At 39.3% G+C, this 23,054-nt stretch overlaps 2 protein-coding genes across 2 annotated transcripts; both read right to left on the bottom strand.

Moving 5' to 3' along the window:
• Window positions 1–824: 824 nt before the first annotated feature.
• On the bottom strand, window positions 825–11,183 carry fbxl22 (F-box and leucine-rich repeat protein 22). The gene is made up of 2 exons (XM_038705759.1): window positions 8,533–11,183; window positions 825–2,888 (listed from the first exon to the last, which is right to left on the bottom strand). The coding sequence occupies exons 1-2, from the start codon at window positions 8,976–8,978 to the stop codon at window positions 2,540–2,542; spliced, it is 795 nt and encodes a 264-aa protein (XP_038561687.1). The 5' UTR covers window positions 8,979–11,183; the 3' UTR covers window positions 825–2,539.
• Window positions 11,184–11,437: 254 nt separating this feature from the next.
• On the bottom strand, window positions 11,438–22,445 carry usp3 (ubiquitin specific peptidase 3). The gene is made up of 15 exons (XM_038705757.1): window positions 22,012–22,445; window positions 21,632–21,692; window positions 20,935–21,072; window positions 20,430–20,513; window positions 20,118–20,196; window positions 19,729–19,808; window positions 17,477–17,590; window positions 17,091–17,204; window positions 16,750–16,899; window positions 15,776–15,882; window positions 15,483–15,563; window positions 15,260–15,378; window positions 15,025–15,138; window positions 13,505–13,572; window positions 11,438–12,448 (listed from the first exon to the last, which is right to left on the bottom strand). Exons 1-15 carry the CDS (start codon window positions 22,100–22,102, stop codon window positions 12,004–12,006), a joined length of 1,845 nt encoding a protein of 614 aa, XP_038561685.1. The 5' UTR covers window positions 22,103–22,445; the 3' UTR covers window positions 11,438–12,003.
• Window positions 22,446–23,054: the final 609 nt, after the last annotated feature.

Raw genomic sequence — 23,054 nt, 5'->3', positions numbered from 1 at the left:
ATTTCCCTGTGTTTGTGTTTAATCACACAGAAACGGTCGTTCAGCTCAGAGTTTCTCTCACAGTATAATAGGATTCAGCATAGTAGCCACTCTTGTCAGACACAAACTGCCCTTTTGTTCAGGTTCAAATCGCTACTTTCCCCCGGATTCCACTTGAGTGAAGGCTGGACTTGGATACTTTATTCACAATTCAAATAGATTGAAATTAGGAGTCATCCAATGTTACATTAGTTTTGGTGATGTTGCAAAAAGGATGCCTGAATAGCTTGCATAGCAAAAAGCAGTGCTTTTAAGGAGATGCAACAGTTTTTTAATTATACATCCATAAAAAAATGTCCCCTGGTGGAAACAACTAGAGGAGTGAGGCTTTTATATAGTCATGTTGTTACATGTCTAGAGCTGTGTCCTGTCATTGTATTGGAGTGCTGTAGGCAGTTGTGTGAGTCTCCCCACCTGCAACTCATAACTCTGACCAATCTATCCTCACAAGCACTTTGCTATTAAGGCATATTTCTTTACAGTAAATAATATAGCATTTGTTCCCTCTGCCTGTCTGTGCAATGGCAGAGTTATATTTATATTTAGTTGGTTTGGGGGCTTTCTTTGATGGAAAACAACACAACACTGTGTATTAAAGCAGTACATGCTATACTATCCTCACCCACCCTTGGGGGGTTTCTTTTGTCACAAATGTGAATGTACTCTTGATACTTGTCTATTGCATTTTTGAAATTGATCCTGTTGCCCAAACCAATCTAAACCCCACATTTCTTAGCTCTTTCTGTTATGCTTACAGGGTTGGGATGGCCACAAAATTCATAGTGTTTAAATTCAAATTCTGTTCATTTTGGTTCATTACATATCACAAATCAGATCAACTAACAATGGTACACAGTATATTCAGATATACGGCATTGTTACTGAATGCAATTTAGCCCAAAACACTTCGTATGATGATGCTGTGAGAAAGAGCCTGCACTTAAAAATACACTTCACAATCACCGTTGCTACAATTTTGCAAAAATGGATCAACACAAACATGTTAATGCCTCACTGTGCATCAGTAGTGGTTCTACATAGAATCATGTAAATAGTATGTAAGTTTGTTTTTGAATTACAGCACCAATGAAAATCTTAATAATTATGTTTAAGATGCTACTAAACACAATTAGTGGAAATTATATAAAACTTAATATTGTAATAATTAGCATGCCAATAATCTAATCAACATGAACAATCATTATAATATGTTTTTAAAAAAAACTTAATTAAAACGATGGAAAATATTTTTTGACAAATTTAATAAATATGTTAAGAAACACACACAACAAGTAAAAAAACAAACAGTCAGTTTAAATTAAAAAAATATGCTTTCAAAGGGACCCTGAAAAGGAAAGTCCAGCGTAAGAAATATGAAGCACATGTCCTGGTAGGGTTGAATAAAGCAGACACCCTCCCCTAATCAACCTACTTTCACATGTCTCACAGTCTTTATATAACATGAATCCAATCACAGCTCAGGCATCGGGCCACTTTGCCCTCAGAGAATCCTTCCTCCCAGATGTCTTACCATGACAGAGAGAGAGCACACAGTGCAACCACGCATATATATTTTATTCAAACCATTGAATGCTGTTAAAGAAATAGTTTGACATTTTGGGAAATATGTTTATCAACCTTATTGCCAAGCACTAGATGAGAAGATCGATACCACTCTTACATATAAATGGTCAATATGTAGTTGGAGCCAGCAGCTGGTCGGTTAGTATGGCTTAGCATAAAGACTGGAAACAGGGAGAAACAGCTAGCATCTGACCAAAGGTAACAAAATCTGTCTAACAGCACCTCTAAAGCTCACTAATCAACTCAACATGTCTCTTTTATTTTATCATACAAAAAACAAAGTTTTAAAAAATGACACCATTTTACAGGGTGACTATTTCTTGGCCAAGAATTTGTTTGGCGAAGTGTTGTTTTTCACTTAAGTTTTTGAACGGATAAAAGCAACAAAATATAACATGTTAATTTAGCTTAGAGGTGCTGGCAGGCGGGACAGAGTAAGGCTAGCTGTTTCCCCCCATTTCCAGTCTTTGTGCTAAGCTAAGCTATCTGGCTGCTGGCTGTAGCTTCATATTTACTGTATAGACGTGATAATAGTATTGACTGTCTTAGCAAACTCTTGGCAAGAATGTGAATTTCCTAAAATGACAAACTATTCCTTGAAGAATGGAATCATATAATTGCTCCATTTCAGTGTTTGCTGATAAGCCCACCTGTGTATACACTACAAGACTTTATTGTGAGTGTGTCTGGAATTCTCCCTGGTTAGGATAATGTGGAGTAGAGACTTAAAAAGCGCACGTTTGTAAAGAAGACTCACATTCAACATGTGTTGTATAAAAAGTTATAAAAATTGTGCAAAAACCCTTGTATTAAATCCAGACACATATCAACAAAAACATCACAGTCAAGTCCTTAAATGATAGATGCTACAGAAATGCTCTTCCTTGTGGTCCAAAAGGATGGGAAAGCATTTCCATTAGGAGAACTGCAGGACTTTCTGCAGTGTCCTCCTGAGCACTACCCTCTCCTCAGGCTTGCTGTCTGGAATCATATCAGCGCTCCTCTCTGCACTCAGCTGGATGCCTGGCCTCTTCTCTCTGACAGCCAGCAGCCCTGCCTGAGTGATGTTCCTGCAGAAGTCCACCGTTACCTCCTCCAGACTATCTCCATGAGCCGCCACACCCTCCAGGCTACTGTCAGTGATGCGGACGCAGTTCTCCAGGTGGAGGCGGCGCAGCTTCCTGCAGCTCTGCAGCATGGAGATCACATCCTGGTCAGTGATGTGTCCACAGCCAGACAGCGTTAGCGAGAGCAGGTTGGGACACCTGTGGCACAGACAGCAGACAGTAAGATCATAACTAATGACAGGTTTCCACACACATGTTGGAGTACTACCAGTACAAGACTTGTACGGAGTCATCTTTACTCATAACGCCTTAGGACATACTGTATAGTAGGGAGGGATTAGTTTGTAGAAGGACTAGTTTTAAGTAAGCAATGCTGTTTGCTGTGTGTGTTTATTTTCTGATGAATACACTTCTAATGTTCATTTTGATAACACTGATAACATGTTTACTAAAAATTTGAAAGCAATGTTAGACTGCTTCGATTTAACACAATATGTCAACTTCTTAAGACAAACTAAGGGACATATCCTTGACCTAGTTGTTCCGGCAGCGCACCATATAATCCATACCATCATGCCTGCTGAGCTACCCATCTCAAACCATAAAGCTGTGTTGTTCAACACCAACCTACCACTTAGTAAGTCAAAGGTGAATCATATTATCATACTTTGCGCATACTGCACCCTGGTACGCACCTGAACAATGTCAGCTTAAGGCTTTAGGTCGGCGGCTGACAGGCTCTGCACCAAATCTGGACTTGTTGTGCATAAACAGATGTACCTTGACATATACTGCAATACAAAAATGCTCTCTCAATATCTAAAACCTTATATTATGCAAGCATCATCAGTACAGGTGAAAGGAATACTAGACCTCTTTTCTCCACAGTGAAAAGTTAACTAAAACCAACTGAAAGCAATATTAACAGTACCCTTTCAAATGAACAGTGCTCTGCTTCTTTGACTTTTTTCAACTCCAAAATGATGGCAATTCATGAGCAGCTGGCCTCTGCAAACATCATGCAGACCAACTTACTACCAGCAAGTCCCATGAAACGGTTCCCATCCACTGTCCTATGTGACTTCAGTCTTCAAATTGGAAATCACATTTTTCTCTCCACATGTGACCTGGATCCAATCCCCACATCGGACGCTTGCCCTCAATCATTTCCCTGAACAGTTGATAATGGAGGTTCCATTATCAACTGTTCTCTGTCCACTGGTACAGTTGGACTATTGAAGTCCAGGAGTTTATAACTGAATTTAAATGTATTCATTTATCATTGAGGTGAAAAGATTCCACACAGGCCTATTTAAGAAGGTTATTTCCCCAAACGGAGAGTCAAAAGAGAAGGGAAGGCTCAGCATGTGTACTGATTCAGCAGGGATTTTATTAAATTAGAAAAGTATAAAATACTGTGTTTCCCTTTATATAGATGAAGATTAACCATAATTTGATGCAGAAATTTTCACCGGAATGCAGGAACTTATCTTTAATGCTTAAAATTTCCTGAGGGAGTAACCTTCTCTTTATTAATCCTCTCTACCATTTAAACTAAACCAGTGCTCCTGCATTTCAGGAAAGTCACAGTCCCAGATCCCAGGTTAGGTTTGGTCTCCCAGTTTAGGCTATGATGTGGAGACTGATCACACTTATTATGGATCATGATTATTGACTTGGCTGTTTATCTATAATGCTAAAACTGCGAGTTTGGCTGCTGAACCCTTTAAACAATTGCTTAGGATTGAGAAGTGATGACCCCAACCCCTGTGGTGGACTTTTTAGGATTGGGCAGGGTGGGGGGTGGGAGTGCCAATTTCAAATCTTGCCTAGGGCTCCAACACTGTCAGCGTGGTTTAGACTGTAATGACCCAAACAATTACAGGCCTAATTTCATTGCCAAAATTCTTGAGAGGGTTGTTGCATCTCAACCATAGATCTACCTTGATAACAATAATCTCCTTGAACAATTCCAATCTGGATTTTGACCCAATCATTGCAAAGAAACTGCCTTGGTTAAGATCACCAAAAACCTTCTCTGTGCAGCTGATTCTGGGCTACTCTTTATCATCGCCATCCTGGAATTCACTACAGCCTTTCATACTGTATCCAATCAGCTCTTAATGGAACGTCTGGCTAGCATTGGAGTTGGGGGTAATTTGTATGTTAGCACATTTTGTACAAATTAAGAATTAACAGAAAGCTCCAGAGTCACCACTGAGTACCTCAAGATTCAGTGTTGAGGCTACTTCTGTTTATTATTTACCTCCCCACCCCTTGGCAATGTCTTCATCTTCAGCACTATGGTATTTGATTTCACTGTTATATTGACGATGCACAACTTTATGTGTCCACTAAGCCCAGTTCTACTCTCCCTTCCAGTACCTTTACAGACTGTCTTCATGACATACAGATATGGATGACAAACACTACCTAAAACTCAACAGTAGTAAGACTGAGCAACTGCTCCTCAGTTCTAAATCTACACTCTCAAACATTAATATCTGTTCAGCGAACCGGTCTCCATACAAGTAAAGAGCTTTGGTGTTATCCTGGATAGTACCCTTTCTTTCTCTGGTCATATAGATAAAGTCTCCTGGATTGCCATTTTCCATCTGTGAAAAATCTCTATGCCCTGCTTTAAAGCAACATTCCATAGAAGCCTTAGTCAATGCTTTGACCACATCATGCATTGACCACTGCAATGCAATCCAGGCAGGCATTCCCAATAAACATATTCCCCTACTACCAACTCATCCAGAACTCTGCAGCATGGATTATTACATGCTCGAAGTCCACGGAACATGTCTCTCCACAGTTGCTTCAATTACACTGGCTCCCTGTGTAGCAAATGATTAACTTTCAGATCTTATTAACATTTAAAGCACTTCACAATCTATCTATTGCACAGAACAATTAAAGAATGTTTGATGAATTAAAGCATAATAAAAACAGGAGGAGGGATGAGTTCAAAAATGAACGATGTGGGCTGTGAAATGCATGTGTTTACTGAACGTTTCCAGTTTTAGGAGTGCACTGCAACCTACTGGCAGGCCAGCAGTACAGAGCTGGCAGACAGACGCTCTGATGGCAACGGATAGAGGATGTCATTCACGTTCACTGATGCAGATTACATAAAGTCTTACATAATCTTACCACTTACCACCACATGTGAGCCAAACATATTCCAATTGCCTGCAAGTATTGAGGGCACTGTCCCAGTAACCTCTGAACATGGGATAACACAGTCAATCCACGTGCCCCATCACATTGTTGCATGAGGCCAGTGTGGGGCTTTATCAGTGGCTGTGACTGCACAGTATTGACATTAACCAAAAAAGAGAGAGGAGGTGGGGCGATGGAATAACAAGTGCTCAAAGCTGCTGCCATTTAGAGATTCAGTAGTCTCTAATGACTACAGTTAGTGGGCCTCAGCATAAGGTACAGAGCATGAGGGAAGTGAATGGAGGTGAACAAGACAGGAATAAAAACAACACCAAGCTTTGTTACATGATTCACCCTCTCAGATCGCCTCCTTAACTTTGTGTAAAAAAACAAGCAGCTACAATATAAGGAAGGAACTTATTATTTGCCTTGTTTCTGTTTTTGTGTTGGCTTATTTATTGTTTTGCAAGATACTAATGGTTTTGCGCTGTGATGTGCTGTTATTGTGGTAACTGCTGCGGTTATTCATCGATACTTATCATATTTTGATTTTTACACACATCTATCTATCCATCATCAACAAATCTGTACTGCATGCCACAAAATATCTGCAGAGTTTCCTTCTTTCCATTTAGGTTTGAGACAAAAAAACAAACAACATGGAGGGCAGTCTGGTCTGAGCACAGGCAGAACACCACACCGCTAACCTGTAATCATCTCTCTAATGACCTGTTTGGTTTCCTAACGGTTATTTTGTCTGGTCAAATTATCCAGCGAACTCTAAAAGGAACTAAGGCGTACATTTAACATTCAGCTGCTTTCCTTCGTTTCAAACATGCTAAACAAATTTTGGACATCTTAAACTATCTAAATTTAGAAGTGAGTATATTAAGAAGCAGCTGTCTTATCTTATAAATCAAATAGTCACCCAAAACGTGCTTGCACTCGTTTTGAGAGAGAAAGCATCAATTTATAAATTTTTTACAAATAAAACTATTCAGAATTTTTTAGCATAAAAGCCTCATGCCAAAGCTTCTTCTGCCACCCACGGTGCAGCCCACACTACATGGCATGCTGAGCATGTTAATTCATGTTGTATAATTGTAATACTGTGAACTCAAGATAATAATAAAAAAATCATGAGTCCTGAATCTTGATCACTGATTTGATCTGGCATTAGAGGACCATTACACTGGAAACTACACGATAAAGACGCCCAAAGACATGCTGCGTTTTATATTTTTTTCCATGAAGATTAAAAAAAAGACAGACATGAGCTTGGCGTCAGAGTTTGCGTGGAGTCTTCTCCAGGAAGAGGCAGGCAGAGACAGACGCACATGTTCATTCCTCTGTCAGCAACAAAGAGCCAATTGTAGGCTCCACCTGCCTGCGTAAATCTCCAGTCTGCAGCTGACTGGGAGGGTCTGCGGCCAAATCAATCACCCCCACAGCTTCCCAGCGTCCCCTCCCACTTTGTCACGTGCACTCCGACAATTTGGGAGGACTTATCTGTATGCAATGAGTGTGCTTTAAGGGCGTTGAGACCCAGACAAAGTAGGTGGTTCTAGTTTTGACTGGTATCACAGCTCTCATGTCTTGCGTCTCACATTTCACAATCCAGGAAATCCTCCCAAGGCTTGTACACTGAGCCGATGAGCCAGCCCCTCTTCCCTTCTCTTGTCCCGGCCAGCTGTGGTGGCAAGGCTCCCCTCACGTCAACCGTTATTACTGGCTGCCTTGAAGAAATTATCCAGAGACCTCATTACGCCTCTCCGGGCTGCACGCAGCCACGCACACAAGGCCAAAAACCAATACACGTACGTTTCAGTGACCTATCAAATCCAACTGTCACATCATTCAATAAATATAATTTGATATCTGACCACAGTTATGTTAGTTAATAGAATCAGTCTTCTGTCCCGCAGATGTGTCATTTTCTTCTGTCTCTGTAGTCAGCTCCTAATAGACCATGTGTTTATAATGATTTTGTTCACTGCTGCCTACAGCTTTACATGGCCCTTTCAGTAAGACATGTGCCTCTAAATGAAAACACTATTGTTCCCCTGTGGTGGCTGTGAATGACTCTGAATAATCTGGATATGATGTGATCATCCTCAAGATGAAGATCTTGAAGATGAAAAGTAATTTTTCAGACAAAAAAAGTTTCATTGTTCATGTGTAACGCAAACCTGTGAAAGCTCATTTAGTTTTATTTGAGGGTGTGCTGTTAATTCAGCTCTATCGTCATATTTCAGCCTGTGGTTTGTACTCTTGTCCACCTAGATGTCAGGACCCCCACAGCAGGTCACAAGATATATGAGGGGTCGCAAGAGAAGTAATAAAAGAAAAAAGTTTCTGTTATCGAAAGTTTTGCTTATTGGACTTGGGGGGAAAAAGTCTAATAAGCAAATCTTTTTTTTTTTACAGGATAATTTACTTATTGAGGATCCTAAAAGTTATTTATAACCCATAAACATGGGTTACGAGTCACAAGTACACATTGTTTTGTTTAAGGGGTCACAGGCCAAAATGCTATATTGTATTACAGTAAGGTACTAGTTTTGTTTTGTACACCCTCTGTTGGTCTATCTTATCACTGACCATTGTAAAATATCTGTTCATCAGCTGTCATTCCAAAAGATATGACAAAGCAGGGAAGAACCACACAAACACTTACATGTGGCAGACATGAGCCAGGAAAGTGCTGACCAGGCTTTCATGTTTACTGCAGATGTCCTTCTGAAACGAGCTCTTCAACCAGTCCTCAATGTTACACACTTGCAGGACCCTGCTGGAGTACCAGCAAACAGTCAAGTAGCGCAATGAGGGTCCCAGCACAAAGTTGTCCCTCCTCAGCTGACATGGGGAGCTGAAGTGGAGCAGATTCCAGAGCCAGGGGTCCAGGAAGACCCTACGCAGCTGACGACAGGTGAGGGACAAACTCCTCCGGCTGTCCTTGTCCAGGAAGGAGAAAAGGTGGAGGAGACATTCACGGTTGAGCTGGCTGAGATGCATGGTGAGCTGTCCCAAGGCAGAAAGAGGCCTCGTCCCTGTGGCGGTGATAGGCCTGCTGGCAAGCAGCAACAATGAGCCTGTAGCCTGTATTATGTGGCCTAGATACATGATTCCTCCTCAGGCACATGCTGACGGCCTGCACATATATGGCCGTGGAGTGCAGGCTATTTTGGGAAGACAACTGCCGGCACGGTCAAAGATGGAAGTGTTGGAGCCATACGCTCCCTTTCCATCTGTCATGGCTCTCAACAGGCAGCAAGCACTGGACTGAGCCAGATGTTTACACTGCCCTGGCCTAGTTCTCAGATACAGATACACACTGAGTGACGCAAAAAAAGAGAAACACCTCCAAAATGTAGTGCAATACAACAGCCCTGCAGCCCCTCAAAATACCTCCGTAGTTAAAATAATCAGTTTTTTGGTGAGACCTAGTTGCACCTTCACTCAAAAATGTTTGTGTAATTTTGTCACTTGGATGTTCGACCTTCACTGTCTAGTTTGACACTAGAAGGCTGTCTTCACATTTATTAATTTTCAGAAGTATTTAAGTAGTATTTTGAAACGTCTTAAAACATGTCTGGAGGGCATCTTTAAGTTGTTTGTGCGCCATTTCAATTCTGATTAATTTTTTTAAGATCAAAGTAGTGCAACAAATGGAGGTTACTAACATTTTGTCCACTTCATATAGGCACCATCACAAACATAAATTAAGTTGAATCAGCCTCGCTGCACAGTATCAATGTTAGGTTTTTACAAAGGTAGTATTTACAGTAGAAGAAAGCTGTTGTACAACACAACCCCAAAACTCTCCTGTATCATATTCAAGATAATTACAGAACCTTAAAAAAATTTCATTACCCAAACCAGGCAGCGTGTGGCTTGGCCTGTGAGTGGAAGTCACGAGCAAAAGCAGTGTTGCGTAGGACTCTGCCTAAAGGAACAAAGTGAACTATGACTCAGAGTGTGTTTGAAATTGCTCAATTGGAGCACGGAGGACATACTGAGATGGTAAAGAGAGAAATACCATTATTTATATATATATTTATCTCTCATCACTCCACACATCCCCAGTTATGTCCTGTTCTACTTGTTACCACCAGTCTCTAAAAAGAAAACAAAGACATTTGGAAATGCTACTGATGGGAGGCTGATTCGTCTGTACTGTGTCATGTCGTCCTTGAACGGGACCTCTGATCTGAAAAACACAAATGCAATGTGAGCTCATTATTAGCAGCTGTGATCTAACCTCCAAGAGAAAAAGAGAGGAAGTGGGGGAGGAGGGGGCATTTGTGTCATTAATGGGGACAGAGTAGCGAGCCCACAGCCACCTGTGAGCAGGCGAGGAAGAGCAGCTGTTCCTCATCATACAGGAGTGCTTGTTCCTGCCTGAGCAAGTAGGCTGACTGGCTGGCACGTGTCCCGAGGGGGGCTCTTATGTGTGAGTGTGCGTGTGGGCGGAGATGTTTGCTACAGGGAAGAGAAAAAAAACAACACAAAAAAGGCTTACTAAAAATGAGTTCTCTCTCCTCTAAGGCCATACTTATCAAAGGCTGTTTTCAATTACAAGCTGTAATAAGGGGACAATTATATTGGACAAATAAACACAATATATCTTCTGGTGTACATGTGTCCCGTTCACAAGAAAAAAATTATCAATGAATCGGCAGATTATTTCATCTATTATTTGTTCATTTGAATACTAAAAGAAAACTGTAAATTGCTTGATCCTATAAGATAGGTGTACAACCCAAAGATATTCGGCTTACCATAAGGAAGACAAGAACAGTAAATTCTCACATCAAGAACCATCAAATGCTTGGAATTGTTGCTTAAAAAATTACTTAATGTACTAATCGTTTATCAAAATCATTACAAATACATTTCCTGTTGACCTACTAGTGATAAACTGTTTGTTTCGGCTCTACATTAACTGTCCTTGCCTTTGCCCTGCAGTTTAAATCATCTTGTTCTTAACAAGCAACTTAACTAACATCCGTGAACACTAACCAATTGTCACATTATCACATTTTCTGAAACACCAGTATTTTTCAACTATAGTGCCTAACTTTAAATCCTACACCAGATTTAAATTAGGTGAAACAGAAACTAACTCCATTTGGATTGTTGATCTAGCAATATTTTCCCCCATGACAGTATAGCGGTACAATTTTAGCCTTTATCATACTGACTTTAGTCATTAAATAATAGTATTATAGTAATTAATAATAGCTTCTGCAATTTAAAAGGATTAGACATTAGCACCTAGTGCATAAACATGTCAAATGCTTAGAGTAATGGTAGAAATATACAACCTTGTCTTCCTTGTTTAACTGCTACATGTAGACTAGCTGTGGTAATGGATTTTCAGGAAAGGGTGAAAGATAGATTTAAAAAAACAAAACAACCCCCCCCCCCAAACATTTGGGAAAAAAAAAAAGATTCTCCATTGTATTTTATCAAGTTCACTTTCCTTGATGCATGTTTTAAAAAAGCATTTCATCAGGGCCCGTTGCTATGCCCATTTCAGATCAACAGAAAACATTAAATTATACTCACATACAAACTAATCAATTTGTGAATGATCCTTTGTTTCACATTGGTTCTGGTCAACACATTAAACAACTTTCTAAAGCCTCAATCAGCAGCTAATAATCAATAAATGCATTGCATTCTATATCATAAAATCTCCCCTAATAAGTGGAAAACAGAACTATGAGGTTCTTAAGAGGTGGAAATTACAAAATTAGAAACTTGAAAAACATTAGAAACTCCAAATATTGTTAAATGACACAGTGTCTTGACACAATGAATCTCAATCTCTCCTAAACATTGGACCAACTGAGGTTTTCCAAGGCTACAGTTTTACTTCATTATTTCAAACAATCACCTTTGGAATCTATTACATACGGAGAAATGTACCTCAACTGAGGAATACAACATCAAGGAAATAAATGCAGAAAGTCATACTAAACAAAACTCAAGCAGCAAATAATACATGATGCTGTCATGCAGGTCATAAAAAAACAAAAGACTTGCACATACGTTAAACGTGAAAATTAACTATTTAAAATCAAGCACTGTGAGAAATGTGACTAGGGTGAAGTCAAAATGGAGTGAGGAGGCAGTGGCAGAATTATTGTGCAGCAGCTTCTATAGCTTGGCCGCCTTCCTCTGAGGTATCCCTGTCTGTGGCAGCCTCCATAGAAGCTGTGTCAGCTGTATGCAGTTCAGCCATGTCTTCACCAACATTTTCCAACGCAGCAGTAACGGGTGCTGCCACGTCCAGGGTATTCATGTGTGAGGCTGCCACATCCATGTCTGTGGCAACCGTGTCTGCAGCTACCTGGTCCTGAGGAACTACTTCAGAAGAAACACTGTCCACAGCAGGATTGTTAGTGGTGGTGCTGTTCGTGGCAGTCTTGTCTGAGGCCACCTGTTCAGTCCTCTCCACGTAGAAGAGGATGTAGGCCTTGGCCTTCCTCACTGCCTCCTCATTGGTCAGAGTCACTGTGCTGTCATTGAAGTGGTACCAGCGGCATTCGTGGCTGCCATATGCTGTATAATGCCCAGATCCAACCCTGTTAACACAGACACATGTATCACGTTCTGCTGTCTGGCTTCTTACAAGACTTATACTTCTGCTCAAGTGAGAGGACCATGTTCAGCTTGACAACACAGTAGCAGTGCAACATTGCCACTTAGAGGCCAAAAAGTAAAACAGCAGCAGTTCTTCCTGGAATATCTAAACAGATTTTCAAGAACTCTCAGCTTAATGCCTTTCAGCATTTAGCGGCTACATGAATTTTTAAACTACAGCTGTTCACAGGGCTTTTTAACTAAATTGGATCTGGACTGTTTATGCAGCAATTTGGTGACTGTAGCCAACTGTGGTAGGCAGAGCTGATCAACAGATGATAATGTATAGATTTATGGTTGGGTGTTGTTCTTTTTTAATGTAGGGATCTTTAGGGAAAAAACACGTATTGACCCCAAACAAGTCTGAAATATACAAGATGCTGTATGTGCTTATTTAGAGCAATTAGCGGATACTTTTGTCCAAAGCGACTTACAATAAGTACATCTGACAGAAGGAAGTGAAAAAGCAACAGATCACTGTTGGAAGAGTAAGAATGTCAACAGAACAAGATTCAAGCACTCATAACTGCTAGGTTAGATTAGAGGGGGTTAAGCAGAGTCCAGATGAACAACTGAGTCTTGAGTCTCTTGCAGAAGCTGGTAAGCGACTATGCTGTCTTGACGTTGGCCAGGAGCTTGTTCCACCTTTGCGCCGCCACAACAGAGAAGAGTTGTGACTTAGTTGAATAACTTTTACTTGCTCTGAGCAATGGTGGTACCAGCCAGCCAGCAGAGGTAGTTGAGCAGGGCGCTCAAGCTGAAGCATAAATTATTATTAAACGGCCAGAGGTAGGTGGAGGCAGTTCCACTGACAGCTGTGTAGGCCAGTACAATTATCTTAAATCTGACGCGAGCTACTACAGGGAGACAGTGGAGGTCTTGGAAAAGGGGGGGTCACACGGGAGATTAAAATAGTAAATGATAATTAAATTGATGAAACTAAAACAATTTCAGTATCTCCTTTTGTGTGTTCAAACTGGGATACTTCATCTACTCACCCAGAACCGTGATGCACTACGACAGCAGCAAGGTCATACAGGCAGTTTTCTGGTAATGAATTCTCTGGCTGCAAACATAAAAAAATGTGAGATAAGAATTTCATTTCTGCCCTCTCAATTCCACCCACAACAAGATTTACAACTTAAGGAGACAGACCACTTAGCATCTGTACACGTATGAATGACAGAGGTTTCACTTTCAGACAAGCAGACACATAAATGTAAGTAAAGTTTCTCATAAAGATTATGGCACTCTCAAATGCCAAAAAAAAAACTGTGTGGTTACAGAGTCAGCATGATAGAGGACTCACAGGTGTTTTATACATGGAAGAGACGTTTCACAAACTCAAAAATGATAAAACTTAACAATAACAAAACAAGGAATCATTTGAAGGAAAACTCGGTTTTTCATATAACAGCAGGTAATATATATATAATAAATATTTAATAATAAATGCACTGCAACACAGTTCATTGCCCATTACAGTCTATTTCTTTCTTTTATAACCATCAAATTTAAGGATTAATTTTATTACTGATAAATCTTTCAATTTTCTCTATTAATCATTTAGTCTACAAAATGTTAGAAAGCAGTGAATGAAAATGTCTTGTATTGTGTGACCAACAGTCCAAAGCCCAAAAATAATCAGTTTATTACCACTAAAAAAAAAGCAAATGCCCACATTTCAGAGGCCAGATTTTAATCATTTTTGATAAATTAACCAACTTTCAAAATGGGTACATGATTAATTTTATGTCGATCAACTAATCTATCCTTGCTCTATTAGTGTGGCCACATAATACAATTTTAAGATATTTCCCATTATTTCCCAGATGTGTCTCTGGTCAGCCAGCAGAGGCCAGCAGTTATCTCCATGGTTGCAAACTAATTGTTTTTTTCTCTCTGGATACAAATCCATCATCAGCGGACTGTCAAAGAGGAATATTCAGTTTGACCAAATCACCAGTCTGAAAAAGAGCTATATTTCATACAAAAAGCTCCTATATCTACATTTCAAAAGGTCTATTCTTCACACACTCTGCAGCTTCTTGGTTTGTGCCCAACATACAATGCAGCTGTTACAGTTCAACATCATATTCACATGCATTGTGAAATATCTTGCATGCAGTTGTCAAGCACTTTACTTTCCATGGTGTGACAAGTGCCTTGACTCACTTTTTACCAAACCATACCCTTTCATTACAAAAGGTTTAAATTTGGCACAAGTACACTAAGTTCTTGTGGTATTCTGACGTTTCCTACAAGTATGAATGGCACTACCAATAAAATTTCCACTACAACCACGTGATGTCAGCAAACCTGTTTTTTTTCTTGGAATCTTCCAGTGGACACAGAAAAGCAGAGATTTCTTATTAATACAAGTATTAATAAGTTGAGAGGATGTTTTGCATACTGTATGGGTACAGCAAGTGTTTTGGAGTCCACAAACTGCAGCTAATTTTTAGAGGCTTGAACTGACACAGTTGTAAAGTTTCATACTGTTCAGACACTAGCTCACCTCAAGTAAGTAGCTCCTCATGTCCAGGCCTTTCAGTGGAAATTCCACATAGGTATCCACCTTGTTTCTCAAAAAGGCTGTCCAGTGGAACCTTTTTAGGTGGAGACACAAAACCTACAGATGGAAGTGAAACCTCCAATTATAACACTTTCATCTTCCCCTACTACTTCATTTTCATAGAATACATTTAAAATTATTAAATTGTAATAAAATAATTGAGAATTTCGTCTCCTACCTTTGGCAGCTTCTGGATCCAGAACTTCTTAGTGGATTTCTGTCGTTTTTTACACTTATGGCAATAGTACAGCTCTGTTTCATCAAGTTCTTCCAGGTCAGTGAAGCTACGTAAGCAGTCTAAACCAAAAATGTTGTCATTAATCTCAGCAGTACACATTTAGAAACTAATAAAAAAAAAAAAAAATAAAAAAAAGTCTAACCTCTGACCATGGGAAACTTACCACGTAAGGTGCATGTTGGCCCTGCCTCCTGGTCCTTACTTCTCTTTTGTCTGAACTGGCTGGGAATGTCCAGAGACAGATCTGAGAGAAAAAGAAAGGAATTAAATTATCTTATGTCATACGTCATCAGGCTGTCTTTAATAATTTACCCCTCAGTCATCATTTTTACATTTTTAGGGAGTAACACTAACAAGAAGGTTTGCTGGGAAAAATGGCAAAATTAGATAAATATTGAGCTTTTCCTTAACTTGCTGTGTGTGGTTATTTACTAACAAAAGTTGTTGCTGTATTACCAAGAAATGGATCAAACTTCCGAGATTCTGTCCCACATATCAGGCAGTTGACTTCATTCTGAAGTATGCCACCAAAAATGGATGTGACGACACTGGCAGTCCCATTTCTGTTAAGAAGCAAAAAGGTAAACACTAGTCAATAAATGCACATTAATGTCTTCTGGTATTCAAACAATGCATAAGCAGAAGAATATGTAAACATCATATTCTGCATTTGGACTAGGGCTGAATGATTAATCGTTTTCAAATCGAAATTGCCATTCCATTCCGCTCTCTACAAGCCAACGTTACCTATTCACATGGAGCATTTCAGAATAAGAGCGTTTTGCCCGTCGGAATTTGCTTGTTCAGATTTTGCTTATTTGTTCAGTTGTCCTTGATTTTTGTGCTTCTACCATGGTTAAGTAGGCTACCAAGTTAAATTGTTTCTTTTTTGTCTGTTTTAACTGTGTTAATTGTTGATGTACGATTGGGAGTCTGCAAAGGGTGTTTTCTTTGGAATATCGACCAGATTCTCTATGCCGTTCTGTGTTTGACTTCCTGCCTGGTTCATCTGTTCTTTGCTGCTTGACGTGGCTTCAGTCAAAAATAGACTGGCAGTGAAAATTGAACTTTAGCAAAACTTAAATCGCAAATCGAACCCAAATTGCTCTGGCAGAAAAATCGCAATTAGATTTTCCCCCAAATCGTCCAGCCCTAATGTGGACCAGTAAAGATCTGATCATTACAACTTCTAAAAGGTTAAAAGCACAGAATTAAAAGTAAACTGCTTTCAATATAAAAATAAGTAGAAAAATAACTTTCATAAGTCATGTCATAGACAACTGACAGCATGTCTACAATGCTAAATCTATATACTTTGTCAGTGTCAAAGTATCAACTGGAAACCAGCAGAAACATAAAAACACATACATAAACTGGCAGAAACAAATGATTTTTGAAGTTTATTTAAATGAAGTTTAAGACGGGCTTACATGCAGCATTTGCCCTCTGCGGTGGAGAGTCTGACCGTATCCTGAGGTGAGACTGGGTGTGGCGCCCCGTTGCGACTGTACTGGAGCTCCCTGTGGAGGTGGTCCAGCAGGTAACGCATGAACTCATGGGCATCCTGCTGCTGATAGCCCCTGGATACACAAAAAACAGATTTAAATGACATTACTGTAACCGCCCACAATATATTGTCCCAGTCTGTGATGCATCTTAATAATAATATGCTACACTTAAGCTCACTGACAGAAAACAGTACTGAGAAGAAAACTGTTTACTCAACACTGGGAGCTAATTCTGGCAGATGCTTTGTACGATATTGGCATACCTGAAACTTGGCATGATTTTCCATATAGCGTAAAATAAGGAGTCTGGACTGAAGGCGGTCTGGCTGCCTTGCCACAGGGAACAAAGGGTTTTCCTGAACTCCTCCACCAAAGACCTGTTCGACATAAAGCAACCCTGTTACCACGCTGCACAACCTAGGACAATCAACATCTGGTCTAATAAAAAAAGGAAAAAAGAAGACTTATCAATACTTCGCAATTCTTGTCTTCCTGAGCAGCAGATTAAAGCTAATTACTGCTATAATAAAATATGTCTTCCACGATTACTCACAAGAAACATTTTTTTAAATTTCACACTTTCTGAAATTAATGTTTAGATCAATGCACTCAGCCCAAAAATCTTCCCTCCTCTAGAAGAGGACCTTACACACTGTTGTCCCCTTGGCTGCGGGTGTGGTACATCCGTCTTCCTGCCGTCTTACCACTGCGTAGAGCCACTGCAGGCAACTCTTTGAAATAACAGCTGAACTGCTTGATGTTGCTGTGGAAAAAAAACCCAACATGTTTTGTTTGTTTGACACCAAAAATTATGATCAACTGTGTAAGTGGTCTAAGCATGTTGGTTTAGAAACATAATTCTCTTGAATGATCATATAGATGTTTTCTATGTTACATTACCGATGACCCTCCCCAAAATCATGCCAGTTTTTTGAGGGATTTTTTTATCGGTTTCCAGGCTGCCATTAGTTACTGTTCACTTACTGGTACTGTACACTGTTACGTGATAATGCAGTTGAAGGTGGAGATACATTTGACAAACAACAACCATTTCAATCAAAGAAAATAAACCAAATTATGCCATGCTTAATGAACAGCATAAGCTCTAGTGTACTTGATACGTCTCCATATTAATCTGTTATTAGTCATGATGTGAAGTATACACAAAATTAAATACTTGATGGTAGGCCATCATCTGTGCATTATGGACGGGGATACATATTTTGTGGTTTAAATGCAATGTATTATTAAATTGTTATGATAATAATTTACCCTTTAAGGAGGGGGACTCGGAACAATTTCCAGCATATCCAAAGGCTATCCATGCAATGGAAACATGGATTAGAAGGACAAAATATTGTCTACAATGCTGCATTCAATTTAATGTACATTTCGAGTCAAGTAGATTAATGTTGAGGTGAGCAATGTGTTAAACTGATTAAGTTACAGTCATCTTGATTTTACAGTATCGATGGGGTAGATATTTGTAAGAGCAGCTTACTTGAAAAATGTCAGTCTGTCTAGATCTAACAGTAACATGGATGACTAATTGTTCAACTACGTGCTCAGTTATAACATCGTCAGACTATGGCGAAATAAATGTTTGCTTTACGAGGGAAACTGAAACTGCTCGTTTTGTTTAGACATTCTCAATTCAGTGCAATGAATAAATCATTCAAAGTTCAATAACACGTAACGTTAGCCTTTAAAAGCATTCTTATAATCCGTGTGCTAGCTTGCTCTGCAAAAACCTTGTTGATAAAACAATACTAAAAACAATAGATTAAACAATCCACATTTACTTAGGTGAAGTTGAAAGTCCGCCTTCACCAATGAATGCACACGCGCTCCCGTGGAAGGGTAAACACTTTCTATCAGGGATAGTGAAGTCCTTATAAAACATAGCTCTGGGGATAACTACCTTGGCACGACACCTGTCAGTGGCAGTGTAACGTCCTAAAGGATCCGACTACTTGAGACACATTTGTTCTGCCTTATCGTCACGAGGAAGATATATTACTATGATTATAGTATATATAATACCGCCACAGATCATGGCTACTTGAGAGCACCAATTGATGCAGAAACAGATGGCTCCTTTACGATGTGTGTGTGTGTGAGAGAGAGTGAGTGAGTCAATGCGCTGCATGCAGCTCCGCAATGAATTATGATTTTAATAATTTTAAATAGTCTATAATATGTAGCGGTCAGCGTTGATATTGAGGTGTGTCATGTCGACACAAATAAATCAATGACTGGGAAACACTGCAGTGGGGTGCAGATTCTAGAGACTGTTTATGTCATCTTAGCTCTGATAGTGAGTTAGTTAAAATCCTTAATATCGGCACATGAAAAACCAATAGCTAATCATCCCTTCAATCGTCGTTAAGCAATCCAATTGCCAATCGGAACAAGCCTAATTCCTTATTGACTTTAAGGGGGAAGTCAAGGCTGCCAGGCAAAGATAATATAAATGCAACAACTACATACTTTATACAACTAGAAATTCACAGCAATGAATTTGCTTCATAACGCATATTTCAAGTTTCTGCAAATTGATTTTTAACACCCTACTGAAATGAATAAAAACAAATAAAGTAGGAAAACAGATTAGATTTATTTCTAAAAGCCATTGTATATAGCTTTTGATATTAAGTAACAGTGAAAACATACCAGTATAATCCTTTAGGAACCAGGCAAAATATGTGTTAGCTGGAAAATCTAGCCTTTGACTGTGTCTTGTTTCCAAGCAGCTTGTGTAATTCCCCTTACCGTGCCTCAGACTGTATTAATAAAGGATGACTGGTTGTGGGGCCCGGGGTCTGCAGGGGCAGAGCTACTGAACCATGCTGCAAACCCAGTTTATCACCCACACATCTCATCTTCAGTGCAGAGCCTTACCTGAGGGACTGCAGAATAGCATTCATGAAGCATGTGTTGCCCAAGTTCCGCAGGCCTGTAGCACCTAAAGCTGCCCCATCCTGACGCAGACAAAAAAAAAGATGACAGAAACACATGTACATTAAAAACCTTAGGAAGAATTATGACTAAAAAGCAAGTTGTACGCTAACATTTTAAGATATCATGATATTCACTTGGGGTAGAGCTCTATAAAGGCTGATGTGACTTATTTAATAGGAGCCATATCTCACTGTGTGAACATGGACTTGGAACATTTGAGCATCGAGTTTGAGTGGTAGTAGTCTTTTGTGCTAAGACAAAATTGTTGAGCAGCTGCAACTTTACTTTTTCTTACAAAGAAAACAATCATAATAATTTCAGGCACTTACATTGACTTTTAACAACTTGCTGTCTGGAGCTGGGCTTTCAAGTTTTCTTTTCCTCTGTCTGTCACCCATCAGTGCTGAGCTGAAAGACAGAAAAACACTTAATCTGAACAATGATCACTCATTAAGCACGTAGTGAAACATCTTTAAAAAGGCATCTTCCTGATTGGCAGGCACATCTAAACGTCAAACTATCAGAACTAATTCTATATCTTAATTATTGTTATTTACATAATTTGGTGTAATGATAACAGAGTAAAACAATGAAACAAAACCAACACATTGAAAGATTTTGTTCTTGAGATTAGTACTTACTTTTCTAAAGTTTGAAGCTGTTCCCTCACCTTCTGCACCTGCCCGAGTTTGGTGTCATTGACAACAAAGTCATCACATCTATAACTATAAATATATTTGAAAGCACAAACTTATTGGGGATTTGGACAAGAAAACAGAAACAAATTATTGTAAATATATATCGTGTTGTGTTTCACTGTGGTAGCATGCAACAGTTAACCACATATATGTGAAATGTGGCAGGAGTGATTTTAATCAATTACATCTGACTACAGTTTATACAATTTGTATCACGGTGTTTTCCTTGTAATTAAGACATGATCATTTGTGGCAAGTAACCAGAAGAATGTTGGATCACTTGCAAAGTAACTGATAAGCCAATGAATAAATTATTTATATAAACATTTTGGTTCCAATTACCACACAATAACAATGCGTTGATTGTTGTGTGTACTTTTGCAGGCCCCCACAGTGAGTCACAGATTGCAGACATACTATAGATAGGTTGGTCATGAAGGACACTCACCAAAATACACTGAAGTTGCTGCAGTCCATGCAGACAGAATGATGGCATTTCTCTTTCTCCTGTTTCTCACCCTTCTTTTGACTAATGCCAAGGACTTGGCTCTCTTCAAAGTGTTTCTTTGCATGTCCATTGACATATCTATATATAAAAAGAGATTACTTTATCACACATAACATCTGGAACCACCTGCAGATAATCTAACACATACAGTAGAAGGTATTCGCCAACAGTATTCTCACAAATGTCATGAAAGAAAGTAAAACACCACTTGCTGATGTTTTTACACAATCTGCAAAGATTTGTCTAACAATGATATTTAACCCATTTACAAAGTCCAGACTACATTCCTGTCTCCAATCAATAATGGTGAGTGGAAATAACTTACTTTATCTCCTGGTTGGATTTACAGGAAATAAATCAAAACTCAAAAGTCATCAAATTTATCTATTTTAACATTACTTAACATTGTTTAAAACTTTAATACACACACAATAATGTGTATACTGTTTTTTTTTTTTATAGTTAAGTGGATAAAATGTGTTTTAATCCACTTCATTAAAAGGAGTCTTTGAGCATTCTGGACATACTTCCAAAACAGTGGTATGTCTTGTTCGCAAAAACAAACAAAACTGATCTCAGTGGCTAGGGACCGACTTGCGTAGACTATCCCTTACATGGTTGTATAGCAACAAATTACCTTCCACAATGGACCATCAGACACGTAAGGCAAATCCATGGACTTTTATTAGACCTGCAAACTGGAAATAAAAGATGAACCTGTCTTAATTGAGAAGTGTTACAGCTTGAAAGACAACGTATTGCTGCGATTTGCTTTTGGGTGGACCATGCTTTCAGGTGCCACAGGAATATTCTGTAAAACAGCTTGTGAACTGTGATCTGCCCTTGTGATAGCTGTTGTGTCGACTAGCAGCTAACGTTACATTATCTATCCATCATCAGTGCCAGCAAAGACTGGGATCCAAGATACTGCATTAGACACGAGATTTATGTTTCGCTTAACGTCCATTTTTAGTAACATTAACGTTATGGCTAAAAGAAAGGATGGCGAACACTTACCGTTGCAACACCAGGAGGACGGAGTTCCGTTGGGGAACCTGGAGGAATCGGTAAGAGAGCTAACGTTTGAGTTCAGATGAGGGCACTCCATCAATATACAATTGTAAGTCAGCTAACCTTAGCCAACACTACAACACCAAAGGTAACGAGAAACAGGGCAGCTAACGATAGTTAGCCAATTAACCTCAACTAGCTAGCTAACGTTAGCTGGCCAACTACTTCTGTTCGCGAGCGCACGTTTTCCTGTTTTTGCTAACGCTAACACATTTGGTAGCTACTATTTGTCTTGAACAATTTCAGGGTAGAATACTTCACATAAAATAAAGGCAATACTGTTTCCACCCTGACATACTGTAAGTTAAAATAGTAACGTTATCTTTAGTGTATGTGCCACTAGATAACTGCTGGCGTTTGCCACAAACAAATGGAAACAACTTCAGGAAGTGACGTAGAATCTGCCGGCTCGGCCGATTGCAAAACAAAGATGAAAAAGCTTCTGACAGTAACACTGCACTACTTCCTTCTTCGCTTACAGTCCCTGGACCGCTTAGATTCTGTATGTGTCTCATTTTGGCTCGGTTGTCTTTTTGATTTAATTTATACCATAGACTGTATATAAAAAGATTTATACCCACTGACATTTGGAAGCTGTGATATTTAACATGATCAGGTTTTTAGACTTAATTTTATATGTGTCACCGCGGCACGCAGGCGTAGTAGTGAACCATTTTCTCGGGCAACCAGTTATCTGAAAGTAATCGAATTACTTTCAGATTACTAGAAAGTAATCTGATTACTGCGTTTCACACGGTTAAACCTGATATCTAGAGAGTAACCTGATTTCTGCGTTTCACACAGTTAAACCTGGTAACTAGAGAGTAATCTGATTTCTGCGTTTCACACAGTTAAACCTGGTAACTAGAGAGTAATCTGATTTCTGCGTTTCACACAGTTAAACCTGGTAACTAGAGAGTAATCTGATTTCTGCGTTTCACACAGTTAAACTTGATAACTAGATAGTAATCTGATTTCTGCGTTTCACA

Source organism: Micropterus salmoides, unplaced genomic scaffold (assembly GCF_014851395.1).
Source record: "Micropterus salmoides isolate LMB-PRFRI ecotype aquatic unplaced genomic scaffold, ASM1485139v1 Ms_hic_scaffold_8, whole genome shotgun sequence".
In the NCBI taxonomy this organism is placed as follows: domain Eukaryota; kingdom Metazoa; phylum Chordata; class Actinopteri; order Centrarchiformes; family Centrarchidae; genus Micropterus; species Micropterus salmoides.
The sequence above is the reverse complement of the archived record's forward strand: the minus strand, read 5'-3'. Positions and strand labels throughout refer to the sequence as shown.

Bases quoted from the DNA above. Each gene is read 5' to 3' on its own strand.
- usp3 (XM_038705757.1), bottom strand. From the start codon at position 22,102: ATGGAGTGCCCTCATCTGAACTCAAACGTTAGCTCTCTTACCGATTCC. The intron at 17,591-19,728 runs GTAAGGCTCTGC...TTTTTTCCACAG, and splicing joins GCTATTCTGCAGTCCCTCAG to CAACATCAAGCAGTTCAGCT. The intron at 15,564-15,775 runs GTAATACAGCAA...TTTTTCTCTCAG, and splicing joins GAAGTTTGATCCATTTCTTG to ATCTGTCTCTGGACATTCCC.
- fbxl22 (XM_038705759.1), bottom strand. From the start codon at position 8,978: ATGTATCTAGGCCACATAATACAGGCTACAGGCTCATTGTTGCTGCTT. The intron at 2,889-8,532 runs GTAAGTGTTTGT...TCTGTGCCACAG, and splicing joins CTGGCTCATGTCTGCCACAT to GTGTCCCAACCTGCTCTCGC.